The sequence below is a fragment of the Prionailurus bengalensis genome, chromosome C1 (genome assembly GCF_016509475.1).
Source record: "Prionailurus bengalensis isolate Pbe53 chromosome C1, Fcat_Pben_1.1_paternal_pri, whole genome shotgun sequence".
Classification (NCBI taxonomy): Eukaryota; Metazoa; Chordata; class Mammalia; order Carnivora; family Felidae; genus Prionailurus; species Prionailurus bengalensis.
In genome coordinates, this window is record NC_057345.1 from 46,228,366 (window position 1) to 46,253,879 (window position 25,514).

The window sequence follows — 25,514 nt, forward strand, 5'->3', positions numbered from 1 at the left end:
AAAAGCGGAAGGTCCATTCAATTACCACAGCTCTCAGGCTCCAGATGTTTGGCAACACATTGTAGAATCTTTATGTAACTATCAGCATCTCCTATGTTTTGGCGGCTGTTTACGAACGAGTTCATACAGCAGTATTATCCTTGTATAAGTCTTGCAAAACAAATTGATCTGACTTCACAAGTTCCAAGAGCCACTCAAAAAGACCCACGAATTCTGCAACTGTATCTTGATTTGGCTTTGCCTCATTCCGAAAAGAAGACTTCCTTGCTAAACTGGTATTGGCTAAAAATCCTCCTTTCCTCAACCATATGGATATTACTTTTCAAAAGGTTTGAAAAACAGTGACCTTTGGTGTCCTGGATTTTAGAGTGTTTGGCTAATCAATACCCTAGTCACTAATTAACCACATCTCAATGAGAATTGAGTGAATTCTGTTCCGAACATTCGATGGCTCTTACAGGTCCCGGCGCAAAGACATCTTTCACTCCAACTCTCTGACTAGTTTTATTCCTTCTAAGTGATACAGGGTGGTTGAGATGCTTGCTGCTGCTGTTTTCATCCTGTCTTTGATGACTTGTCAGCCTGGGGCAACTATCCAGGAGAAGGTGAACCGGTGAGTTGGCCCTAAATCTGCAAAATTTGCACAGAGGGATCACCTGGTGGGGAGCGAAGGCACTTCCATGTTTGCAACAAGTTATTTGTAGGATAGAATGTGACTTCTTTTCATGTTATCACGGATCCGGCGAAGGAGTGCAGGACAGTGAAAAGAACATGCCCTTGGAGTCAGATGGATCGGTCTACAGACCACCGATCTAATACTCAAGAGTTGGGTAATCTGGAGTGATCATTTAATCTCTTAGAACTTCAATTGCCCTATCTGGAAATGAGGGTAATGCTGCCTTGTCTATAAGAGTCAATTAATATGAAATAAGGTCCTAGATATAAAATATACTCAGCTTAATAAATAATAAATAATCCTCTTGAGTAATGTTGGACAATGAACCTCTACTTATCCATTTGTGAGTCTTACAAATTTCCTCTCATAGTGTTTCAGGGAGGATACAATCAGATAATGTTAATAACCTCATCCTGGGAAAGCCAAAACTGTAGAGATGCTGGGTCATTTCATTCTTACAATGAGTTTACCTTTTGCTGTAGGGAAATGGATGGAACTGATATTTTCATATGTACATTGCAATTTTGCCCATTTCATTTCCTTGAATCGTCCAACCCGGCTTCAGGTTTTTATATCTTAACATCAAGTATTTTGTGGTGCTTAAGGGGTCCCTTATTTCAGCTTTGGGATAGCATGAAAGCAGTCTTTGTCTTCCAAACACTGAAGATTTTAAGTTGAGCTATTTTAGTCAAATTCTTATTGAGTGATTTAATTTTGAATCATTGCTTTTAAATGCTAGAGCAAGAGCGATTGCCTTTACATAACAGTTCAGAAGGGGGAAAGGCATTTTTATAAGCACTTAATTTGCAATTTGTATTTAAAGCAAAAACACCTTTGAAAAATCAGAAAATTTACCTCTAAGAATTAGGAGATAAAGGCAAGAGAACGGTAGTGAAGGAAATCTCTGCTGAGATACTCTTAATTATAAAAGCTTCTCATTGTAATCCTTTTTGAAAATGAACAAAGAGTCTTGATGTTTGATGAACTTATCAAACAAGACAGACCAGTGAAGAGGCAAATTTGAAGTCAAGGCAAAAGAGAACCAATTAAATACTGTACAAAGTGCTGAAGTAGGAAATCATGAGGTCTTTGTATCTAATGCCAGTATATCTGACCCTTGCTTTGAAAATGGAAAACTACATGGTGAAATAATTTCGTTGGGTTCAAATTATGGCCCTGATATTTACTATCTGTGTGATCTCAGGCAAGTTATGTAAGTGTTCTGAGCAGTAAAATGGGAGGAAATTAAGAGAAAAAAAATGGATGAAGGTACTTAGGACAACGCCTAGTCCTGAGGAGGCACTCAGTTCAATGCTGGCTATCGGGAGCAGTTTTGTGTGATTGTTATGGTCACATTTTGTTTTTGTCCATTCTCTCTGTTGGTTGACAAAAGTCAGACAGAACAAATGTATAATGTGCCAATTGGCATGGATCTTCAAGACTGGTCAGTGATTTCAAAACATTAAAAAAATTTAACAGTGGCATGCTTTTTGCCCCCAATAAAATCTTATGTGAACCCTCACAGCGAAAACAGATACTACACATTTATATTTTAATGGCACACTTTAATTAATTTTTTCAGTAAAATTTATTTTATTTTTAAAATACATTTTATACTTTGAAATAAATTATACTTCTTAAATTTTATATTTTTAAATACAGTTTTATACTTTTATTTTGATAAGGTCTTCTTTACCATTTGCTTATTATAAACTCAATTTTTTTTTAAATGTTAATTTTTTTGGGGTGAGAGAGACAGAGTGTGAGCAGGGGAGGGGCAGAGAAAAACAGACAGAATCCAAAGCAATCTCTAGGCTCTGAGCCGTGAGTACAAGCCCAACACAGGGGCTCATGAACTCATGAGCCATGAGATCGTGACCTGAGCTGAAGTCAGATGCTCAACCAACTGAACCACCATAGTGCCCCTATTATTAACTCTTAATAGAAAAATTGAGATACCACCTCACACCAGTCAGAGTGGCTAAAATTAACAACTCAGGAAAGAACAGATGTTGGTGAGGATATGGAGAAAGGGGAACCCTCTTGTATTAATGGTGGGAATGCAAACTGCTACAGCCACCCTGGAAAACAGGGTGGCTCAAAAAATTAAAGATTGAATTATCCTATGAGCTAGCAATAGTTAGGAATTTATCCAAAGGATACAGGAGTGCTGATTCAAAGGGACACATGCACCCCAACGTTGATAGCATTCAACAATAGCTAAATTATGGAAAGTGCCCAAATGTCCTTCAACTGATGAATGGATAAAGAAGATGTGGTATACACACACACACACACACACACACACACACACACACACACTGGAATACTACTTGGCAATGAAAAAGAATGAAACCTTGCCATTTGCAATAATGTGGATGGAACTGGAGGGTATTACACTAAGTGAAATGAATCAGTCAGAGAAAGACAGATATCATATGTTTTCACTCATGTGGAAATTGAGAAACTTAACAGAACACCATGGGGGAAGGGAAAGAAAAAAAAATACATAGTTACAAACAGAGAGGGAGGCAAACCGTAAGAGACTTTTATATACAGAGAACAAACTAATGGTGGAAGGAAGTGGGGTAGGGAGGTGGGGAAAATGGGTGATAGGCATCGAGGAGGGCACTTGTTGGATGAGCACTGGGTGTTTCATGTAAGTGATGAATCATGGGAATCTACCCCCAGAACCAAGAGCACACTGTACACACTGTATGTTAGCCAACTTGACAATAAATTATATATAAAAACAAACAAACAAATAAAAGAATAACAACAAAAAATGGGGTTGAGAAAAAAGATTTTAAAACAATGGTGATGAAAATAAGTTGTAATATCCAACCTCAAATATTTTATATAAATAATACATTTAGCATGTGCGTTGCTTTAAAAAGTTTAAACAATTTTCAATCCTTCTAATTTATTGAGATTTGTTTTATGATAAAAAATAGGATTTCTTAGTGAATATATAATGTGTGCTCAAAAGTGTATATTTCTTTGTTGTTGGGTGTAGTGCTAAGTCATGAAATCAAGTTGGTTGTTAATGTTGCTCAACTTTTCATCTCCTTGTTCTATTAATTACTGAGGAAGTGATGTTGCAATCTCCAGCTATATTTGTGGATTTGTCTACTTCTCCTTTCAGTTCCTTCAATTTTTGTTTCATGTATTTTCAAGCTCTGTTATCTACATCTATCTATCTATCTATTTATCTATCTATATTTAGAATTAGTTATGACTTCTTGATGATTTTCCCCCTTATCATTATGAAAGACTTTCATTATCCGTAGCAATTGTTTTTGGTCTGCAGTCTATTATTAATATCATATTCTTACTTTCTTATGATTATTGTTTGTGTGGTGAGTTTTTCCCCAAATTTTATTTTAAGTTATCTGACTCTTCATACTTTATTTATTTATTTTTAAAGTTTATTTATTTTGAGAGAGAGAGAGCAGGGGAGGGGCAGAGAGGGAGGGAGAGAGAGAGAATCCTAAGCAGGCTTTGAACTGTCAGCACAGAGCCTGACTCGGGCTCAAACCCAAGAACTGTGAAATCATGACCTGAGCCGAAATCAAGGGCTGACACTTAACTGACTGAGCCACCCGATTGTAGTTAAGTTTTGAAATCGGAAAGTATGAATTCTCCAACTTTGTTCTTTATTTTTAACGGCTATTCTGGGTTGCAATTTCATATGAGTATCAGGATCAGTTTGCCAGTTTTGCAACAACAAAAACCCCTGGGATTTTGAAATTGCATTGCATTGAATTTACAGATCAGATCAGTGTGGGGAACGTTTTCGCCTTAATACCAAGTCTTCCAATCCATGAATATTGGATTTCTTTTTACTTAATTAGGTCTTCTTTAATTTTTTTCTATGATATTTTATACTTTTTAGTGTATGTCTGATACTTCCTTTGTTAAATTTATTCCTAAATATTTTTGAGGCTATTGTAAATGAGATTGACTCCTGGATATCATTGTCAGATTGTTTATTGCTAGTATATAGAAATACAATTGTTTCTGTACACTGTTTTTATATCCTGCAGCTTGCTGAAATAATTTATTAGTTATAATATTGTTTGTGGATTTCTTATAATTATCTATGTACAAGATTATGGCATCTGCAAATAGAGATACTTTTACTTTTCCCTTTCCAATCTGGATTACTTTTACTGCTTTTTCTTGCCTAATTGTCCTGGGTAGAACCTTCCCTTCTATGCTGATAGAAGTGGCAAGACTGGACATCTTTGTCTTACTCCTAATTTTTTTTTTAATTTTTTTTTTTTTTTTAAATAAGAGAATTGCCTGCCCAGCATGAACCATGGTGGCTGCCCCATAATTAGTGCTCAGTAAATGGCAGGTGTTTTTTTTTTTTTAATTTTTTTTTTTCAACACTTTTTATTTTTATTTTTGGGACAGAGAGAGACAGAGCATGAACGGGGGAGGGGCAGAGAGAGAGGGAGACACAGAATCGGAAACAGGCTCCAGGCTCCGAGCCATCAGCCCAGAGCCTGACGCGGGGCTCGAAGGACCGCGAGATCGTGACCTGGCTGAAGTCGGACGCTTAACTGACTGCGCCACCCAGGCGCCCCTTTTTAATTTTTTTTTAACGTTTATTTATTTTTGAGACAGAGAGAGACAGAGCATGAATGGGGGAGGGGCAGAGAGAGGGAGACACAGAATCCGAAACAGGCTCCAGGCTCTGAGCCATCAGCCCAGAGCCCGACGCGGGGCTCAAACTCACTGACTGTGAGATCGTGACCTGAGCCGAAGTCGGACACTTAACCGACTGAGCCACCCAGGCGCCCCATGTCTTACTCCTAATTTTAAGAGGAAAACTTTTGGCTTTGACTGTTAAGGATGATTTTAACTATAGTTATTTTGTAGATGCTCTTTGTTAGGTTGAAAAATTTCTTTCTATTTCTAATTTTTTAGTGTGTGTGTTTGTGTTTTATATAGTGCAATAATGATTTCAGGAGTAGAATCCAGTGATTCATCCCCTACATATAACACCCAGTGCTCATCCCAACAAGTGTCCTCCCTAATGCCCCTTGCCCATTTAGCCTTCCCCTGACCCACAGCCCCTCCAGCAACCCTCAGTTTGTTCTCTATATTTTAAAGTCTCTTCTGGTTTGTCTCCCTCCCTGTGTTTTTATATTGTTTTTGCTTCCCTTCCCTTATGTTCATCTGTTTTGTATCTTAAATTCCACATATGAGTGAAAACATGTGGTATTTGTCTTTCTCTGATTGACTTATTTTGCTTAGCATAATACCTTCCAGTTCCATCCACGTTGTTGCAAATGGCAAGATTTCATTCTTTTTGACTGCCGAGTAATACTCCATTGTATATATATACCCACATCTTCTTTATCCACTCATCTGTCGATGGACATGTGGGCTCTTTCCATACTTTGGCTATTGTCAATAGCGCTGCTATAAACATTGGGGTGCATGTGTCCCTTCAAAACACCTGTACCTTTTGGATAAATACCTAGTAGTGCAATTGCTGGGTGGTAGGGTAACAATCTATATTTTAATCATAGTGTTTACATACACCATTTGTAGAAAATGTTATTACCGATTTGTTTGGATTTATCATCTTTTTATTTGTTTTCTACTAGTCTCATTTGTTTTTTGCTTCTGTTTTTTTTTATCTTTTAGATAGAATATTTTTATTCTAATTCCAAATAATTTAGTAGCTATTCTACTGGGTTTTTTTGCTGTTGTTATAAGATTTATAATATACATCATTAATTTATCACAGCCTACCTTCAGGTAATATCATACCACTTCTGATATCATTTTTATTCTGCCTGAATAACTTCCTTGACATTTCTTTCAGTGCAGAATGACTTTTGGTGATGAATTCTCCATTTTTAGTGATCTGGAAAAGTCTTTATTTTGCCTTTATTTTGAATGATATCTTTGTTGAAAATTAAGTTCGAAGGGAGTAGTTTTCTTTTCCTGCTACATTGCTTTAAAGATGTTGTTCTATTATCTTTGGCTCGCATAGTCTCTGAGGAAAAATCTGCTTTCTTCCTCTTTGTGTAATATGTCACTTAAAAAAATTGACTGCTTTTATGATTTTCTCTTTATTATTGATTTTCAGCAGTTTATGATGTACCTTGGTATGGTTCTGTGGGTTTATAGTTCTCACAAAATTTGGCAAAAAAAGTGTTGCCATTATTAATTCAGATATGTGCTCTGCCCCATAATCTTTCTCTTCACCTTCTGACAGTCCAATTTCAGGTAGGTTGGACAGCTTGATATTATTCCACAGGTCACTGAGACTCTGTCCTTTATTTAATTGTTGTTGGCAGTCTTTTGTCTCTTTGTTCCATTTTGGATAGTTTCTATCACTGTATCTTCCACTTTGCCAATCTTTTCTTCTGCAGTATTTAACCTGTTGTTAAACCATTCCATGAATTTTCATTTCTGTTGTAATGATTTTCAGCTTTAAAAGTTTCATTTGGTATTCTTTTACATCTTCCACTTATCATCGTGTTCATGATTCTCCTTACATATCTGGATATATTTGCAGTAACTCTTCTAAAGTTCTTGTTGGCTGCTTCCTTCATTTCTATATCGCAGGTCTTTAGAATTAGGACTGACTCAGTCATCTGGTTTAATCCAGTTGCGTTGCAGGTAACGAATCTGAGCCCCAGAAACAGAAGGGGCATGTTACATAACAACCAGACTTCTCTGCCAGGCATTTTAAGAATACTGACCGATTAATCCTCATTATGTCCCTTTAAGATTGTTATAGGGGCGCCTGGGTGGCGCAGTCGGTTAAGCGTCCGACTTCAGCCAGGTCACGATCTCGCGGTCCGTGGGTTCGAGCCCCGCGTCGGGCTCTGGGCTGATGGCTCGGAGCCTGGAGCCTGTTTCCGATTCTGTGTCTCCCTCTCTCTCTGCCCCTCCCCCGTTCATGCTCTGTCTCTCTCTGTCCCCAAAATAAATAAACGTTGAAAAAAAAAAGAGTGTTATAATTATTATTCCCTGATTGAGAGCCAGAAAGGAAACAAAGCACTTTGACATGCTCTACATGATTCAGCCACCCAGTGGAATTGTCAGGTCTTCTAACTGCCAGATCAGTGTTATTACCACCATTGCTGCTACACCTGCCCCCCAGAAAAAAAGTGTTTTTTTTTCCCCAAAACTAAACACATATTTTGATAAGCAATGCAAATATAACATTTTCAACCAAAAATGTCTATTGATGGAGAATGAACAAAATTCCTTAGGGTGACTGATGAAACACAAGTGAGGATTCCAAACATGGAATGACCACAAGGGTTTGTTCCTTTCCTTGGTTAAATAGGTCATACAGGCAGTGGACCCTAAGAAGTTTAAATCACGATTCTCCTCTTTATTTTGCCTATTTCATGGGCATCTCAGTGTGTTTAGCCGACTATCCTGGGCCAGGCCATGTGAATATTTTCAAAGGTTGTCCAGATAACTGGAAATCAGTATGTATTAGAGCTACATGAATTTTTAACGCATATGAATAGCTGGAGTCGTGGATTCGACTCAGAAGCGAGTCTTGTGAATGTGGACGCTTTTGTCCAGGGTAACTAACTATTAGCTATACTTCAAATGGCATTGGGTATGGGCTATGGAGTGAGATCAACCTGGGTTTAAGTCCTGGCTTCACCACCTAGTGGCTATAGAACCTGGACAATAAACTCTCTAAGGCTCAACTTAGTCATCTATGAAACAGAGATATGTATTTCATTGAGCACTTTACAGGAGGTAAGAGAGTTCGTATAAAGTACTTAGCACAGAACTTGGCACATGGTAAGCTTTTAGAATATTGTTTTTATTACTCTCTTTCCCTTTTGTCAGAAACCCTTCATAGTATATCTTGGAATGCTAAAACAATGCATATGTTTTAGTGTTAAACAGCCTTCGTCGGAATCCTTGCTTTGACATTTTACTGTCTATATAAACTTAAGCAGGTTTATTTCATCTCCCCATGAATCTGTTTTACTTGCCTATAAAATGGGTGTAATAGTTCCCACCCCACAGTGTTCTTATAAAACTTAAATGAGATAATATAAGATTAAATGAGATAATATACTCAACATTGGTACTGAGCTCCTACTAGATGCAACCTACTAGATGCAAAGTACTGTACTTAGCACTAGGCTATAATGGTGAACAATGTAGTCATGATGCCTGCCTTGCAGAATGTGCCATGTAGGAATGGAGATAAAGTATGAGAAGCTCTATGCAGGTGGCAAGATGTTCACATAGGGCAGGCAGGTCAAGGAAAGCTAACTGGAAGAATAATAAGCCTTAGCTGAACTGGGAAGTTTTGGCCAGATGAATGAGGTGTGATTATTCTGTGTGGAGAAAACAGTATTATGCACATTCTGTAGGAAAGCCTGGAACATTCCTAGAGCTAGAAGTTCTCTGTGGAATTCTGTGTGTTGCCAGCACACAGGAAATACTTTCCTTCCTTCCTTCCTTCCTTCCTTCCTTTCTCTCCATACTCCAGGTATGCTAGGTACTAGGTGGTGAACTAAACAGATAAATGTTCCTGCCCTCACGGACTTGACAGTGTAGCGATAGAGTAGATTAACATGTAAACAAAACATTTCAGTAAGAAAACTGTGATAAGTACTATGAAGGAAACAAATAGATCCTTTTGACAGAGGATATTAGAGCAATTGAAAGACAGCCTGGTGGGTGGGGTTTCTCTGGAGGTGGTATTTAACCTGAGAGATGTAGGATGGTCAGGAGAAGCCATGCGAAGAAAAGGGAGAATGGAGAGATCAGCATGTCCTCAGACCCTCCGGTGGGAAATGGCCCATCATGCTCAGGGCACTGAAGGATGGCAACAGCGTGAGAGCAGGGAATTGTGCCCTGACAGGATGTCAAAAAAGCGGGCAGACACCAGATCACAGAGGACTTTGACATCATGATGAGGATTTTGAACTTCAGTCTGTGGGTACTAAAACCCAACCAACCAACCAACCAACCGGAAAACACCGGAGGGTCTTAAAAAATGGGAGTGCAGGGGAGGAAAAATCATCCCGGTGGCTGTGCAGAGAAGGGATTGGAGGAAGCTCAAGTGGAATGTCTTGGCCCACAGGAGGCCACAGCAGTGATCTCATGATAGATAATGGTGCCTTAAATTAGGGTGCTGGTAGCAGAGGTATGCAGAAGGGAAGATATTTGAGACGTATCTTGAAAGTAAAATGGACAGACATTTCCAAAGCACTGGATACGGGGGCGAGCGGAAGGAAGGAATTAAAGACCATTGCTAAGGATTTAGCTTGAGCAACTGCGTGTTATGATGGCTCTACTTTTGGATGTGGGTGAACCAGAGAAGCTGGCTAGTAGAAAAGGAAGAGTTGAGGTTTGGAGCCATTAAGTTTGCCATGCCCCAGGGGCACCGACCTGGTGGAGATCTAAAGTGGGGCAGCTGGATAAAGAAAAGAGGATTGCAGAGGAGTAGTCTAGGCTGAAGATTTACATTTGGGAGGTATTAGCATAGAGGCAAGGGAAGCCAAGGAAATGGATCTCACCGTCCTAAGAGTGAGGGAAACAGGAAGAGAAAAGAAATGCAACATTGGGGCCTGAAACATTCCAGTTTTTGGAGAAGTCAAAGAGAACGGGCCACTGAGGGAGGGAGGAAACAGGGAAGTGTGATGCTGAAGAAATCCCAGACCGGATGATTTCAAGAAGGAAACAATGGCTAACAGAGGGGGAAGTTAAGACCAAGCCAGACAACTTTCTACGGGATTTAGCAACATGGAGGTCGCTGGAGACTCAGCAAACTCTCAAAGGCCATTTAAAGCACCTCAGTTTCATGATGTGATTTCCCTGTAAGAACCGAATGGATCTGCCTCAAGGTTACATAATCAGTGACAATCAGCCTTAAATACAAGCTGAGTCAATTTATTAGGATGATCCTCTGGCAATAATCGGGGTTAGGCCTTCTAATCTTCTAGCCTAAAATTGGGAGCTGATTAATCATTTTTTGATTTCAGTTGCTGGGGTGGCCACATTCTGGGGTTGGGCATTTGACTCGCAGATTCCACGTTTAACTCTAGGTTTTAGGCCCTGTGCCCAATGTGCCATTCTATTTAAAAAAGCAGATGGGGGGCGCCTGGGTGGCGCAGTCAGTTAAGCGTCCAACTTCAGCTCAGGTCACGATCTCGCGGTCCGTGGGTTCGAGCCCTGCGTTGGGCTCTGGGCTGATGGCTCAGAGCCTGGAGCCTGTTTCCGATTCTGTGTCTCCCTCTCTCTCTGCCCCTCCCCTGTTCGTGCTCTGTCTCTCTCTGTCCCAAAAATAAATAAACATTGAAAAAAAAATTAAAAAAAAAAAAAAAAAGCAGATGGGTAGCATCTCACTAACCCACAGCCCTATGCAGAGTAGACATTCAATACCTTTTTGATGAAGGTGGACAGTTTTGATGAGCATGTACAGGGTTGAGAAGATTAGAGAGTAGAAACTGACATGTACATCAGCCTTGTGCTTGGGGCTTTACATACATGATCTTACTCCATATTCAAGACATAGGTTATTATACTATTTTTCAGTTATAATAAAATGAAAGTTCAGTAAGGGGCAGAAACTGGGTTGCAATGCATGTTTGGTAGACTCAAAATCACTTGGTGTTCTATCAGTGTCTCCTCAATTGTGTTACCCAATCTTACAGACGTTACCTGAAAAAAAGAAATGATGTGTTCAAAAAATTGGGGAAATGCTGGGTTGGGTAGATTAGAATGCAGGACTTCTCAGGGCCTTTAATATGTTGCAGTTTAAATTTCTGAGAGTAGCATGTTGTATGCAATTTATCTGAACGTATTTGACCATGTCATTTTTCTTCTCTTCCTTCTCAACCCTAGGTTGAGCACTCCACAGAGCACACTTTGAGAAATCCTGCAATAGTACCATATTGACCGGGGGTGATTCTATAGATTAAAAAATCTAAAAGCCAGAGAGTTAAAGAAACTTGCTCATAGTAGATAGAAAAGTAGATATAAACTAAAAACGAGAATCAAAGACTCCTGACTCCCAGTGCTCTGTATGAAATGTGTTATTGCTTGAGTAGATTCTCAGCAGCTAGGAGATGCTTCTTTTATTTTTTTGGAGACGGGTTAAAACTATTTGCCAAGATTTACTAGACCACAGATTTATTCACGGTTCCCTAAGTGATTGAAAAATGATACAATTATTTTGCAAAGCCATTTGGCCGTAAGTGTCATAAGCCTTAAAATCACCTGTATCCTTCAACCTAGCCATCCCACTCCACAGGATATATCTTCAGGAAATAAGAGGATATGGAAACATTGGGTGCCCAATAATCTAATTGCTTGATGTTAGAGGAATGGAACCATGTGTAGTCATCATAAGTAGTTTACATTTCTGCTATGATATTAAGTGGAAAATCAGGATGCAAAATGTAATACTCAGTATGACCTCAATTATATTATGAAAATAAAGCAAAAGGAAATAGAACAAAATATTAATGGTGGCAGGGTTGGGGGCATTTTTTTCTTTTATAATCTCTTCTATGTTCTCTTTAAAGAGAATGTATTACTTTTGTAATAAGCAAAAAATAAACTACATTTAAAGATTCACTGGGCTGATAAGAGAAAATGCTGGACATATTGATATTGGCTAAAAGGTTGGAGCCTTGTAATGACTTAATGAATGGTTCTGTGTACCTTCTGTACTCTTGCTTCAGTGATAGCATTACTGTATGTGCTTCTGTCTAGACATCATGTCACAAAGCTTTTAAAACGACAGCAACACAGCATTGCTCTGTCTAGGCTTTTGCTCCCATCCATTAATACTGTTTCCTTCCATTTTGACATCATAATGCAGTCTCAGTGGGCTTGCTTGCACTGACATTACCTTGACAATTCCATAGTGAGAAGCAAACTATTGCTGGAGTCATTTTCTGTTCCCAAACCTTTACTCTGTACCTTCTCTCCCACCTTTTGATGATTAGAACCCTGTCTTTCTCCGTGTTCCTATACCTCAAGCTTTTATTATTAGGAAATCTATCAGAAAAATGACAGATGGGCAGAACCTTGAGCCATTTGAACATCTAGTTACCAGAATTATTTACTTAACTTCTAACCGGAAATCGAGTTCAAACAAGTCTCTACACAATGTCATTCTATTTCCCAGAAATTGGTTTCCTTCTTCCCCTTCTTTTCTTTCCTTCCGTCTCCTCTCCCTTCCCTCCCCCCTTCCTTCTTCTCTTCCTTTTTTCTTCCTCATCGTCCCTGCTTTCCTCCCACCTTCTCTCCCTTCTTTCTTCCCCTCCCCCCTTTCCTAAATATTCACCGAATACTTTCCTTGTATCTGGCACCATAATAGGTGCTGGAACGTCAGCAGCAAACATACAGGCAGTATCTGCCTTCATAGAACTTATCATCTGGTGAAGACAGAAACTGTACAAATATTACAAGTGTGATAATTAAGTTTTGAGAAAATGGGCAGAGATTGACCACATCGTATGAAGGCAGGGATATAACTTATCTGGGTATTGAAAAATATTGCCCTAGGAACTGATATTTATTATGAGATTGAGTTAACCAGGTAATGAGGTCGATAGTTCACTCAGGGTTGGGTTTTACAGGTGGGTGTGATCAAGGGAACAGTGGAGTCCAGGAATTTAGGGCACAGTTATGATTTCAAAATGACAGACCATGGAATCAAAACTCGTTATAAAGAGAAATGAAAATAGGAAAGGATCTTACTGAGAGAACGCTTAGGTGTCAAGAGACTAAAAGCCCCAAAGAGGTCCAAATAAAAGTGCACTGGGAATCCTCGAGCATAAAATATAGAGGGAGAAGAGACTGTGGAGCCCCCAGATAACTATTCACAGACGACTGACGAATTAGTGATTTGGAGGAGGAGCTGTTTCAGAGAGTGAGAAAGACCAGGATGTGACCATAGAAGATAGCGGAGTGAGGAAAAGGTCACTGGAGATGAGGACAAGGAGTGACTGAGGGGCAGAGTGTTGGATAGCTCATTTACGGGGATGATGAGGTCTCCCACGGCGATGGAAGGAACTGCGGTAGAGGGAAAGATTGTGAGCTGAGCGCTGAAATTTTCTTTGGAGGGATAGTAGCACTGGTTTTACACACTCGTGTCATTTGATAGACCAGAGTTTCTCAAAGTGTGGTCTATAGGCCCCAGGGAGTCCCCAGGATCTTTTCAGAGGGAGTCTGTGAGTTCAAAACAATATCACAATAATACCAAGTCAGTTGGCCTTTTCACCGCGCTCATATTTTCACTGATGGTGCAAAAGTTATGGTGGATAAAACTACTTTGGTTGTGGTACAAGTCAAGGCAGTGGCAGCAAACTCACAGGAAAGAAATGAAGTTTTCCTTAAGAAAGTCCCCCCTGAAACAGTAAAAGTTATTAATTTTATTAAACCTCAATCTTCGAATACATGTTATTTAGCTGTTCTACGTGACAAAATGGGAAGAATGCATTAAGAACTTCTACTGCACTGAAGTATGATGATTGTCTTGAGAAAAAGCAATTGCTGGAATAGTTTCATCAGAGTAGCCACTTGTTTCCTGGAACATTGTTTTTACCTGACAAGATAGCTGCGAGGCTGTGGTTATTCAGGCTTAGCTATTTATTTGGTAGACATTGAACAGGGAGCGCATCACTTCATGGAAACCAAATAACCAAATAACAACATGCGAGCTTTCCAACAAAAATTAAAAACTTGGAGGGACGCCTGGGTGGCTCGGTTGGTTAAGCGTCTGGCTTCAGCTCAGGTCATGATCTCGCAGTTCATGAGTTCAAGACCCGCGTCAGGCTCTGTGCTGACAGCTCAGAGCCTGGAGCCGGCTTCCTATTCTGTTTCTCCCTCTCCCTCTGCCCCTCTCCTACTCATACTCTGTCTCTCTCTTTCTCTCTCTCTCTCAAAAATAAATAAACATTAACAAAAATTAAAAAAAAAAACCTTGGAAACCATATCCACTACTATGAGCTTGATGAGATCACTGGTGATATTAATAAATTTGACGTTTTTATACTGTAGAGTGAAATGTGTTACTATTTTTAAGATATGCATAGTGAACCATCAGTTTCCAAGTTTCCAATGCCTGATGTTAAAAATCATGTGTGAGTGACAGGTCCATTCAAGGTACACACAGACCAGTGGACTTTAATGCAACGGGGTGCAAAAACAAAATTCATTGACATGCTTTCAGATTCCACATTGCAACTAACATTTAAGAAATTACCACTTGTCAGGGTATCTGGGTGGCTCAGTCAGTTAAACATCTGACTTCAGCTCAGGTCATGATCTCGCGGTTCATGAGTTTGAGCCCCGCGTTGGGCTCTGTGCTGACAGCTCAGAGCCTGGAGCCTGCTTCAGATTCTGTGTCTCAGTCTCTCTCTGCTCCTTCCCTGCTCACACACACTCTCTCTCTCTCTCTCTCTCAAAAAATAAACATTAAAAAAACAAAATAGAAAAAGAAATTGTCAACTTGTCAAGTTGTAGTGTAGTATGAAAGAACACCCACAATTACCTAAAAAGGAGTATGAAAATTTCCTCACCCATCTAGAATTTTCAGCTCCATAAATATATAAATATATGAGGCTGATTTTTCTTCCTAAACCTCAACAAAAGCAACGTAAAGCGACAGACTGAGTGAAGAAGCAGAAAGGAGAATCTAAGTGTCTCCTACTAACCTAGACATTAAAGACATTTGCAAACGTGTAAAACAATGACACGCGTTTCACCAATTATTTTTCTTGGAAACATGTTTTCAAATAAAATTATGGCGTATATTGTAATACGTAATGGGTTTGTTATGATAAATTTAAATAAGGACATATTGTTATATTTTCTGTTTCGATTTTGAATTTTGAATCAGTAGATAGCCCACTTAAACAAAGGCTCTTCGGGGTCCTCAGTAATACGTTAGAGTGTAGAAGCGTCCTGGGATCTAAGTTTGGAAACCATTGTTAAAGATGAACATCACTTTCCTGACTATCCCCTAGATCCCTGTCTAGGGTTTCAGACTGGACGCCATCTTTCATTCTGACTAGTAGCTCATGGAATGATTAGCGTCAGATTTGGAGCACCTTTTTTTTTTTTCTATACTAGGGTGATAATTGTGCCATTTGTCACCGCAGAGGCTGCCTGACTCTCAGAAGTTATGATAATATTGGTGGTAACAGACAATCTTCCTACTTTGCTCAGTGGGCTGCCCAGGCTGTGACACTGTGGTAGAAGCAATGATGCTTTGGGAAGAAGCTCAGGCTTGGAGCCAGGCATGCTTGTGGCTTGTCCACCTTACCCTGTGTGACCCGGGTAAGCTCTTTAACCTCTGAGGAGGCAGCAGAGGGTAACAGAAAGAACATGGCCTTGTAGACAGGCCAGTGTCTACCCTTTACCTCTGTTACTCCAGGCAAGGCTCTGACTGTCTCAGTTTTGTTGGCTGATTTATAAAATGAGGAAGCAGCCGCATTATGGGGAAACGAACATGGTCTTTGCCATCAAACTGGGTCAAATTCTGCCTTTGTCACCCTTGGGCTATGATTTCTGGGGCTGCTTAGCTCTTAGAAATCTCAACTTTCTTCTATACAAGTAGGGCTAATAATATATACAGCCTAAGGTCGTTATAGATATTAAATGAGATAATCCATGGGACATCTTAGCATGTAATAACAAGAGCCAACCTTTAACAAATACTTCATAAGCATTTTAACATGTTTTCAATAACACCGTTGGGCAATGTTATTTTTAACCAAGTTTTACAGATGGGAAAACTGTAGCTCAGAGATGTTAAGTAACTTGCTCAAATTTTCAAAGTCAGCAGGTGGCAAGATTCAAAGTCAGTCCTCTTACTCTGAACCCCATGCTCTTAACCACTGGGCTTTCTGCTACTCTGACTCTTCAGAAAAAGTTAGTTCTCCTGGTTCTTTGAAAATATAAATAAAATTGGTAAACTTTTAGCGAAACTCATCAAGAAAAAAAGAGAAAGTAGTATTCCACTGTATATATAGACCACATCTTCTTTATCCATTTGTCAGTTGATGGACATTTAGGCTCTTTCCATAATTTGGCTATTGTTGAAAGTGCTGCTATATACATTGGGGGTACATGTGCCCCTATGCATCAGCACTCCTGTATCCCTTGGGTAAATTCCTAGCAGTGCTATTGCTGGGTCATAGGGTAGTTCTAATTTTAATTTTTTGAGGAACCTCCACACATTTCCCAGAGCGGCTGCACCAGTTTGCATTCCCACCAGCAGTGCAAGAGGGTTCCCCTTCCTCCACATCCTTGTCAGCATCTATAGTCTCCTGATTTGTTCATTTTAGCCACTCTGACTGGCGTGAGGTGGTATCTCAGTGTGGTTTTGATTTGTATTTCCCTGATAAGGAGTGACACTGACTATGTTTTCATGTGTCTGTTGGCCATCTGGATGTCTTCTTTGGAAAAGTGTCTATTCATGTCTTCTGTCCATGTCACTGGCTTATTTGTTTTTCAGGTGTGGACTTTGGTGAGTTCTTTATAGATTTTAGATATTAGGCCTTTATATGACATGTCATCTACAGCAACGATGATGGAACTAGAGGGTATTTTGCTAAGTTAAGTAAGTGAGGCAGAGAAAGACAGATACCATAGGTTTTCACTCATAAGTGGATCTTGAGAAACTTAACAGAAGACCATGGGGGAGGGGAAGGGAGGTGGAAGGTACAGAGAGGGAGGGAGGCAAACCATAAGAGACTCTTGAGGACAGAGAACAGACTGAGGATTGATGGGGGGTGGGGGAGAGGGGAAAGTGGGTGATGGGCATGGAGGAGGGCACTTGTTGGGATGAGCACTGGGTGTTGTATGGAAACCAATTTAACAAATTATATTAAAAAAAATTTTTTTTCAACGTTTATTTATTTTTGGGACAGAGAGAGACAGAGCATGAACGGGGGAGGGGCAGAGAGAGAGGGAGACACAGAATCGGAAACAGGCTCCAGGCTCTGAGCCATCAGCCCAGAGCCTGACGCGGGGCTGGAACTCACGGACCGTGAGATCGTGACCTGGCTGAAGTCGGACACTTAACCGACTGCGCCACCCAGGCGCCCCGACAAATTATATTTAAAAAGAAAAGAAAAGAAAAAAAGAGTACCAAAATTGATAAAATCAAAAGTGAAAGAAGAGAAGTAGCAACTGACACCACAGAAATACAAAGGGTTATAAAAGGCTACTACAAAAATCACATGCCAATAAATTGAACAGCCTAACAGAAATGGAGAGATACCTAGAAATCGGCACTCTTCCAAAAGTGAATCAGGAAGAAATAGAAAATCTGAACAGACCAATTATTAGTAACAAAATTGAATCAGTAGTCAGAAAACTCCCAATAAGCAAAAGTCCAGGACCAGATGGATTCATAGGTGAATTCTATGAAACATTTAAAGAAGAGTTAATACTCATTTTCCCTAAACTATTTCAAAACTAGAAGAGGAAAGAAAGCTTCCAAATACATTCTACAAGGCCAGCATTACCCTCATACCCAAACCAGACAAAGACACTATCAAAGAAGAAAAGTACAAGCCACCTCTGCTGAACATGGATGCAAAAATCCTCAACAAAATATGAATAAAACCACATTCAACAACACAGTAAAAGGATCATTCACCACGATCTACTGGGATTTATTCCAGGGATGTAAGAATTGTTCAATATCCATAAATCAATCAACATGATACACCACATTAACAAAATGAAAAATAAAAATCATATGATTATTTCAAAAGATGCAGAAAAAAGCATTTGACAAAATCCAACATCCATGCATGATAAAACCTCTCAACAAAGTGGGTTTAGAGGGAACGTATCTCAACATAATAAAGTTCATATATGACAAACCCACAGCTAACATCATACTCAACAGTAAAAACGGAGACCTTTTTCTCTCACATCAGGAATAAGACAAGGATGTCCACTCTTAGCACTTTTACTCAACATGATCATAGAAGTCCTAATCACAGCAATCTGACACTAGAAAGAAATAAAACACATCCAAATTGGCAAGAAAGAAGTAAAACTGTCACTATTTGCAGATGGCACGATACTATACATAGAAAACCCGAAAGACTCCACCAAAAAACTATTAAAAGTAATAAATAAATTCGGTAAGGTTGTAGGATGCAACATTAATGTACAAAATTGCAAGCTCTCCTCTGTACTTGTCTCTCTAAAATTAGAATAACGTGATCCACATAGGACTGATATAGATTTAAAAGAGTTAATTTATATAAACCCTCCGGCATCACACCTGCATACAGTAGGAACACAATAAATTTTCATTCTTCATTTCTCAAAACTGTGATTGGCTGGAAGGAAAACTTGTACAGCCTTTTCCTTTGCTTAAATTTTGCATCTCAAAATTAATGCAGGGAGATGAAAAGAGTTTTGGAGACGGACAGTGGTGATGGTTGCACAAAAAGATGAACGTACTGAATGTCACTGAACTGCACATGTAAAAATAACTAGGATACTCGCACTTACATAATGTGTATTTTACTTCAATAAAAAAATAGAAAAACAGAGAAAGGGCACGAGGCCACATATCTTTCATTTTAAAACCAGGACACTTGTTGGGATGAGCACGGGGTGTTGTATTAGGGGATGAATCACCGGATTCTACTCCTGAAATCATGATTGCTCTATATGCTAACTAACTTGGATATAAATTTAAAAAAATAGTATGTGCAATTCTTTTTTTTTTTTAACGTTTATTTATTTTTGAGACAGAGAGAGACTGAGCATGAACAGGGGAGGGTCAGAGAGAGAGGGAGACACAGAATCTGAAACAGGCTCCAGGCTCTGAGCCATCAGCACAGAGCCTGACGTGGGGCTTGAACTCACGAACCGCGAGATCATGAACTGAGCTGAAGTCGGATGCTTAACCGACTGAGCCACCCAGGCGCCCCAGTACATACAATTCTTAAGAAGGAGGATAAGATCATGCAAATGTTGGAAGCGCCCTTACTGCCAAGGCTTCCAAGTAAGAATCCCTGTGTTTGTTGACACACCCTTCCTGCTCTATCCCCACTCCCACCAGGTAACCTGAAGGGTAAGGGAATATAGTGTGGCACTGTTGTACATTCTGCAGGTACCTAGATGCCCAAATCAATGGGCAAACATTACAAATTAAAGAATTCGGCATCTGATACAAACTGGTAAGGAAGAAGTAAAACTCTCACTCTTTGCGGACGGTATGATAGTATGTATGGAAATTCTGAACGATTCCCCCCCAAAACTACTAGCACTGGTAAATGAATTTAGGAAAGTTGTAGGATATAAAATTAACATACAGAAATCTGTTGTACGTCTATACACTAATAATGAAGTGGCAGAAAGAGAAATTAAGGAAACAGCCCCACTTACAATTGCACCAAAAATAAAAAAGTACCTAGAAATAAACTCAACCAAGGAGGTAAAAGACCTGTACTCCAAAGACTGTAAAACATTGATGAAAGGAATTGAAGGTGATGCAAACAAATGGAAAGATATTCTGTGCTCATGGACTAAGAGAATCAGTGTTGTTAAAATGTCCATTACCCAGAGCAGCCTACAGATTTAATTCAATCCCTATTAAAATACCAACAGCATTTTTCACAGAACTAGAACAAATAATCCTAAAATTTGTATGGAACCATAAAAGACCCTGAATAGCTGAATCAAGCTTGAAAAAGAATAACAAAACTGGAGATATCATAATCCCAGATTTCAAGATATACTACAAAACTATCGTAATTAAAACAGTATGGTACTGGCACAAAAATAGACACATAGATCAATGGAACAGGATAGAGAGCCCAGAAATAAACCCATGCTTTTATGATCAGTTAATCCATGACAAAGGAGGCAAGAATATGCAATGAAGGAAAGACAGTCTCTTCAACAAATGGTGTTGGGAAAACTAGACAGCCACATGCAAAAGAATGAAACTGGACCATTTCCTTACACCATACACAAAAATAAACTTAAAATGGATTAAATATCTAAATGCCATACCTGAAACCATAAAATTGCTAGAAGAAAGCATAAGCTGTAATCTCTTTGACATCACCTGCAGACACATTTTTATAGATATATCTCTTTTGGCAAGAGAAACAAAAGCAAAATTAAGCTATTGGGACTACACCAAAATAAAAAGATTTTGTGCACCGAAGGAAACCATCAAGAAAACAAAACACAGTCTACTGAACGGGAGAAGATATTTGCCAATGATACATCTGATAAAGGGTTAATATCCAACACCAACTCAACATCAAAATACCAAATAATCCTATTAAAGGTGGGCAGAGGACATGAACGCACATTTTTCCAAAGAAGACATACAGACTACATGAAAATATGCTCCATATCACTAAAAGGAGGCAAATGCAAATCAAAACCGCAATGAGATACCACCTCACACCTTTCAGAATGGCTGAAATAAGAACCAGCAGAACTAACAAGTGTTGCCAAGGATGTAGAGAAAAAAGGAACCCCAAGCACTGTTGGTGGGAACACATGCTGGTGCATCCACTGTGGAGAACAGACTGGAGTTTCTTCAAAAAACTGAAAATAGAATTACCGTAGGATCCAGGAATCCCACCACTAGGTATTTACCGAAAGAAAATGAAAACACTAATTCAGAAAGATATGTGCACTCCTATGTTTATTGCAACATTGTTTACAATAACCAAGATATGGAAGTAACTCAGGTGTCTGCTGATAGATGAATAGATAAATATGTGGCATATATATATATAACGGAATATTACTTAGCCATAAAAAAGAATGAAATTTTGCCATTTGCAACAACGTGGATGGAACTAGAGAGTATGATGCCAAGTGAAATAAGCCAGACAAAGACAAACACCATACAATTTCACTCGCATACGAAATTTAATAAACAAAACAAATGAACAAAGGAAAAATGAGAAAAAGAAAAAAACAGACTCTTAAATACAGAGAACAAACTGGTGGTTTCCAGAGGGGAGGTGGGTAGGGGGATGAGTAAAATAGGTAAAGAGGATTAAGATTACACTTATTCTGATGAGCACTGAGTAATGCATAGAATTGTTGAATTATTATACTTATATACCTGAAACTAATATAACACTGTATGTTAATTATACTTGAATTTTAAAATGATAAAAAAAAGATAAAAATTTCAACATCTGTTTAGCCCTCTTTAGGGCATCTTCTTTAAGATGGAAATCCTGTCATTTGCAACAACATGGATGAATCTGGAGGACGTTATGCTAAGTGAAATAAGCCAGACAGAGAAAGATAATATTGCATGATTTCTCTTCTATGTGGAATCTACACAAGTGTAACTCAAAGAACTAGAGAGTACAATGGTGGTTACAAAGGACTGGGGACATGGGGAGGAGTTGGTCAAAGTGTACAAATTTATAAGATGAGTAAGTTCAGGGGATCTAATGTACAACATGCTGACTACAGTTAATTGTACTGTATTGTGTACTTGACATTAGCTAAGAGAGTAGATCTTAAGTGTTCTCACACACACACACACGTAACTATGTGAGGGAATAGATGTATTAATTAGCTTGATTGTGGTGATCGCTTCACAATGTACATCAAACCATCACATTGTGCATTTAAAATATATACAATTTTTTTTCATTTATATCTCAGTACAGGTGAGGAAGAATTAATCTGTTTTCGTATTATTAAGATATCTTTCTATGAAAAGGCCTTTTTGAGTTTACAACAAAAATAAAAATTACCGCAATATAAATCTTAAAAATTGAAGTAAGGGTCTTTCCTCTTTACAGGAGAGTAAGTCGGGCTGTTCAGAGTTCCACCTTGACAGCACTTAACTGCCAGCTGAGCGCCTGGTCAGAGTGGACAGAATGCTTTCCATGTCAGGACAAAAAGGTAAGACATTTTTAACCAGGTTGGGGGCATTAGATATTTGAATGGTGAACTAGGCATTTAAATGGAGATAAGTAGGTCTATAAATCTGAGGTCTGGGTCGAAATCAGGTCTAGAAATAGGTATTTGGAAGCCATGGGCACATAGATGGTGGAACTTTTTCTGCTTTTGTTTATAGGTCATTATGGGGTGAGGCTACATAAGATGTATATGTTAATGGCTGATGTGCAGAGAGGGGGCCATTCAGACATAGGCACACTGATCCCTGTGCCTCTCTGGATCCTGGTCAACCTGTTGCCCTCCGATGAAGGTCATTTAGAGGGGCTAATAACCTGTGGGGAGCTGAGATAAACCAGAGAATGTTCCTGAGGATTCTACTTTCAAGGCTTAAAAAGGCTGACACACCCAATCAACAGACAAGAGTCTATCTTGCCCACCTAAGTGGTTTTCAATGGTCCAAAATGGTCACTAAACCCAGTGTCATCTCAAAGAAAGGGGGACTTTGGGAGCACCTGCTCTGCTAGGGCGGAGTATTAAAATTCTGACCTTGTTCATAATTACTGGCTCATGGTAATAATAAAAGGCAGAATAACTTCTGTTTTATTACTATTTTAAAATCTCTACAGACAACACATGCCTTTACTGGATGTACCCAGGGTAGGATGTCTCCAGGCTCCCACCTCTCCCAGTTGGAACACCATTGCCTGAACATTGTCTATTGGTACATTACTGTCAAGTCTAAGTGGTTAAGCTCTGATTCTACCACTCGGATTCTGACTCTGCATCTTATTTGTTATGTTACTTTGGGCATATATTTTATCCTCTCCATGCCTCTGATTCCTTATCTATAAATGGAAGTAGGAATTGTACTTACAGCATAGGCTTATGAGTATGAAATGAGTAAGGTATGCACAGTGCTTTCCATGGCACCTAACATATAGTAAGTGTTCAGTAAATGTTAGCTGTTTGTATAATTACTACACATGCCTCCCTCTCCAACCAGCTGCCACTGCCTGAATCAAGACTTGTTCTTCTCTCCCCTGAGCTTCTGAAGAGTGGGCCTCCAGACGCAGTCTTCGGTGACATGCAGGGCTACCTTGTGAATGAGTTGTTCAAAATCACATGGAATTCAAAATCATTACGGATGGGAACACAATTGGGACCTCATTTATTCAGCTTCAAAGCCTGAAATTATTTATTTTGCCTCTCCTGTCTCTGAGATATGCCAAGGAATCCCAGACTGCCCCGTTCAAAGATATCTGGCTCCCAGAATCTCATTTTGCTTTGATATCCTGTGTTACTTTTCTGAGTCTGCTGTAACAAACTGGGTGGCTTAAAAACAATGAAAATGTATTCTCTCACAGTTCTGGAGGCCAGAAGTTTGACAGGGCCATGCTGCCTCTGGAGGCTCTAGGGGAGAATCTGTTCTTTGCCTCTTCTGGATTCTGGTGGCCACCGGCAATCCTTGACTTGGGGCCAATCTCTGGGCTCCACTCTCTACCCCTGTGGCCACATTTGGGGCCTTCTTCTTCTGTGTGTCTCCTTTGTGTGTCTGTGTTAAATCTTCCTCTGCCTTCCCCTTATAAGAACACCATGATGACCGCTAGGGCCTACCTGGATAATCCAGTGTAATCTCTCCATTTCAAAAACCTTAATAATATCTATAAAGACCCCTTTTCCAAATAAGGTAACATTTACAACTTTTAAGAACTAGGACTTGCTTTCTTTGCATGGCCAGTATTTAGCTTATTACATATCCCAAACTGCGTTTTCCCCTCATGTGTTGCTGTGTAGGCAGCAGAGAGCACAGGTGAATGACTTACTATTCAAATTAGAATTGAACTTCTCAAAGTAATGACTCAAAAAGACATATGTGTCTTTAAAGAAATCCTTAAAACAAATTCTGTTAATTATGTAAGGGAAAGACCATCCTAGTTTCTTCTTATTCATATGGTTTTTATTCCTCTCAAAATCACCCAAACAAAGATGTGCATTTCTGGAAAGAAATATTATTGACTAGCTAGAAAAGAAAATGATATCTTAATGATACCAACACAGGCACTACCATGGAGAAATCCCTAAGGGAGTATCTGCACCAACCTTTCGGCAACACAATGTCTTCATTATTTGATAATGACCTAGAAAATGGGGAGTCAGTGGGAATGAACCTCATGACTGCACCATCATTCCAATACAGGAACCAGGGGAAGGTGATAATGTCATTTACAGTTACCATTTATTAAATCATTTCTATATACCAGGCACTGTGCCGATGCTTTAATAAATTCTTAGCTGACTTTCATAGCCAACTGTAAGTGACGGATAGATACCACGGTCTTTGGTTAGGTCACCCATAAAGAAAGAGGCACAGCCTAGATTTGACAGTTGGTCAGTCTGATTCCAAAATGCCCATGTGCCTGATCCCTTCACTCTCCTGCTTCCCCCTCCACTCTGTGGAGAGTCATAAGCGATATTAGTGGCCATCTAATCCAATTCCCATTCAGTCATAAATCCTTCTGGAGTAGCCCAACAGCAGGCTAACAAAATGATATTGATGGGGTAACTCTTATTACTGAGTATATTCAAGACAGCAGGCAAAGTGCTGACTTCTTTACATGTATTATCGCTAATGTTCACAAGACCCCCATATCTCTCATTCTATAGATGAGAAAACTGAGGGTCAGCGATGTTAAGTGATTTACCCAGTGACACATACACAGTAAGTAGCAGAACTGGAATTCTAACCCAGCTTAAAATGGGATTCAGAATAGTATTTGACCTCCTAAAGTTGTGGGGATTAAATGAGATAAAGAATATGAAGTGTCCAGCCAACAAACACTCAATAAATGGTAGTTACCATCGTCATCGTTGTGTTGGTAACTGCAGGTCTTAAAACTCTGACGGACTTTTTAAAGAGTGAGAAGGAGATTTGGCTGTACGT

The 25,514-nt window shown here is 39.3% G+C and overlaps 1 protein-coding gene across 1 annotated transcript in view; it reads left to right on the top strand.

Annotated features, from left to right (window-relative positions):
• The first annotated feature begins 456 nt into the window (after positions 1-456).
• C8A (complement C8 alpha chain) overlaps positions 457-25,514 on the top strand; it is a 69,105-nt gene continuing 44,047 nt past the window's right edge. The window contains exons 1-2 of the mRNA XM_043575092.1: positions 457-613; positions 22,474-22,576. Coding sequence (XP_043431027.1) covers positions 537-613; positions 22,474-22,576 — 180 coding nt within the window. The 5' untranslated portion in view covers positions 457-536. The remainder of the gene's footprint in view (positions 614-22,473; positions 22,577-25,514) is intronic.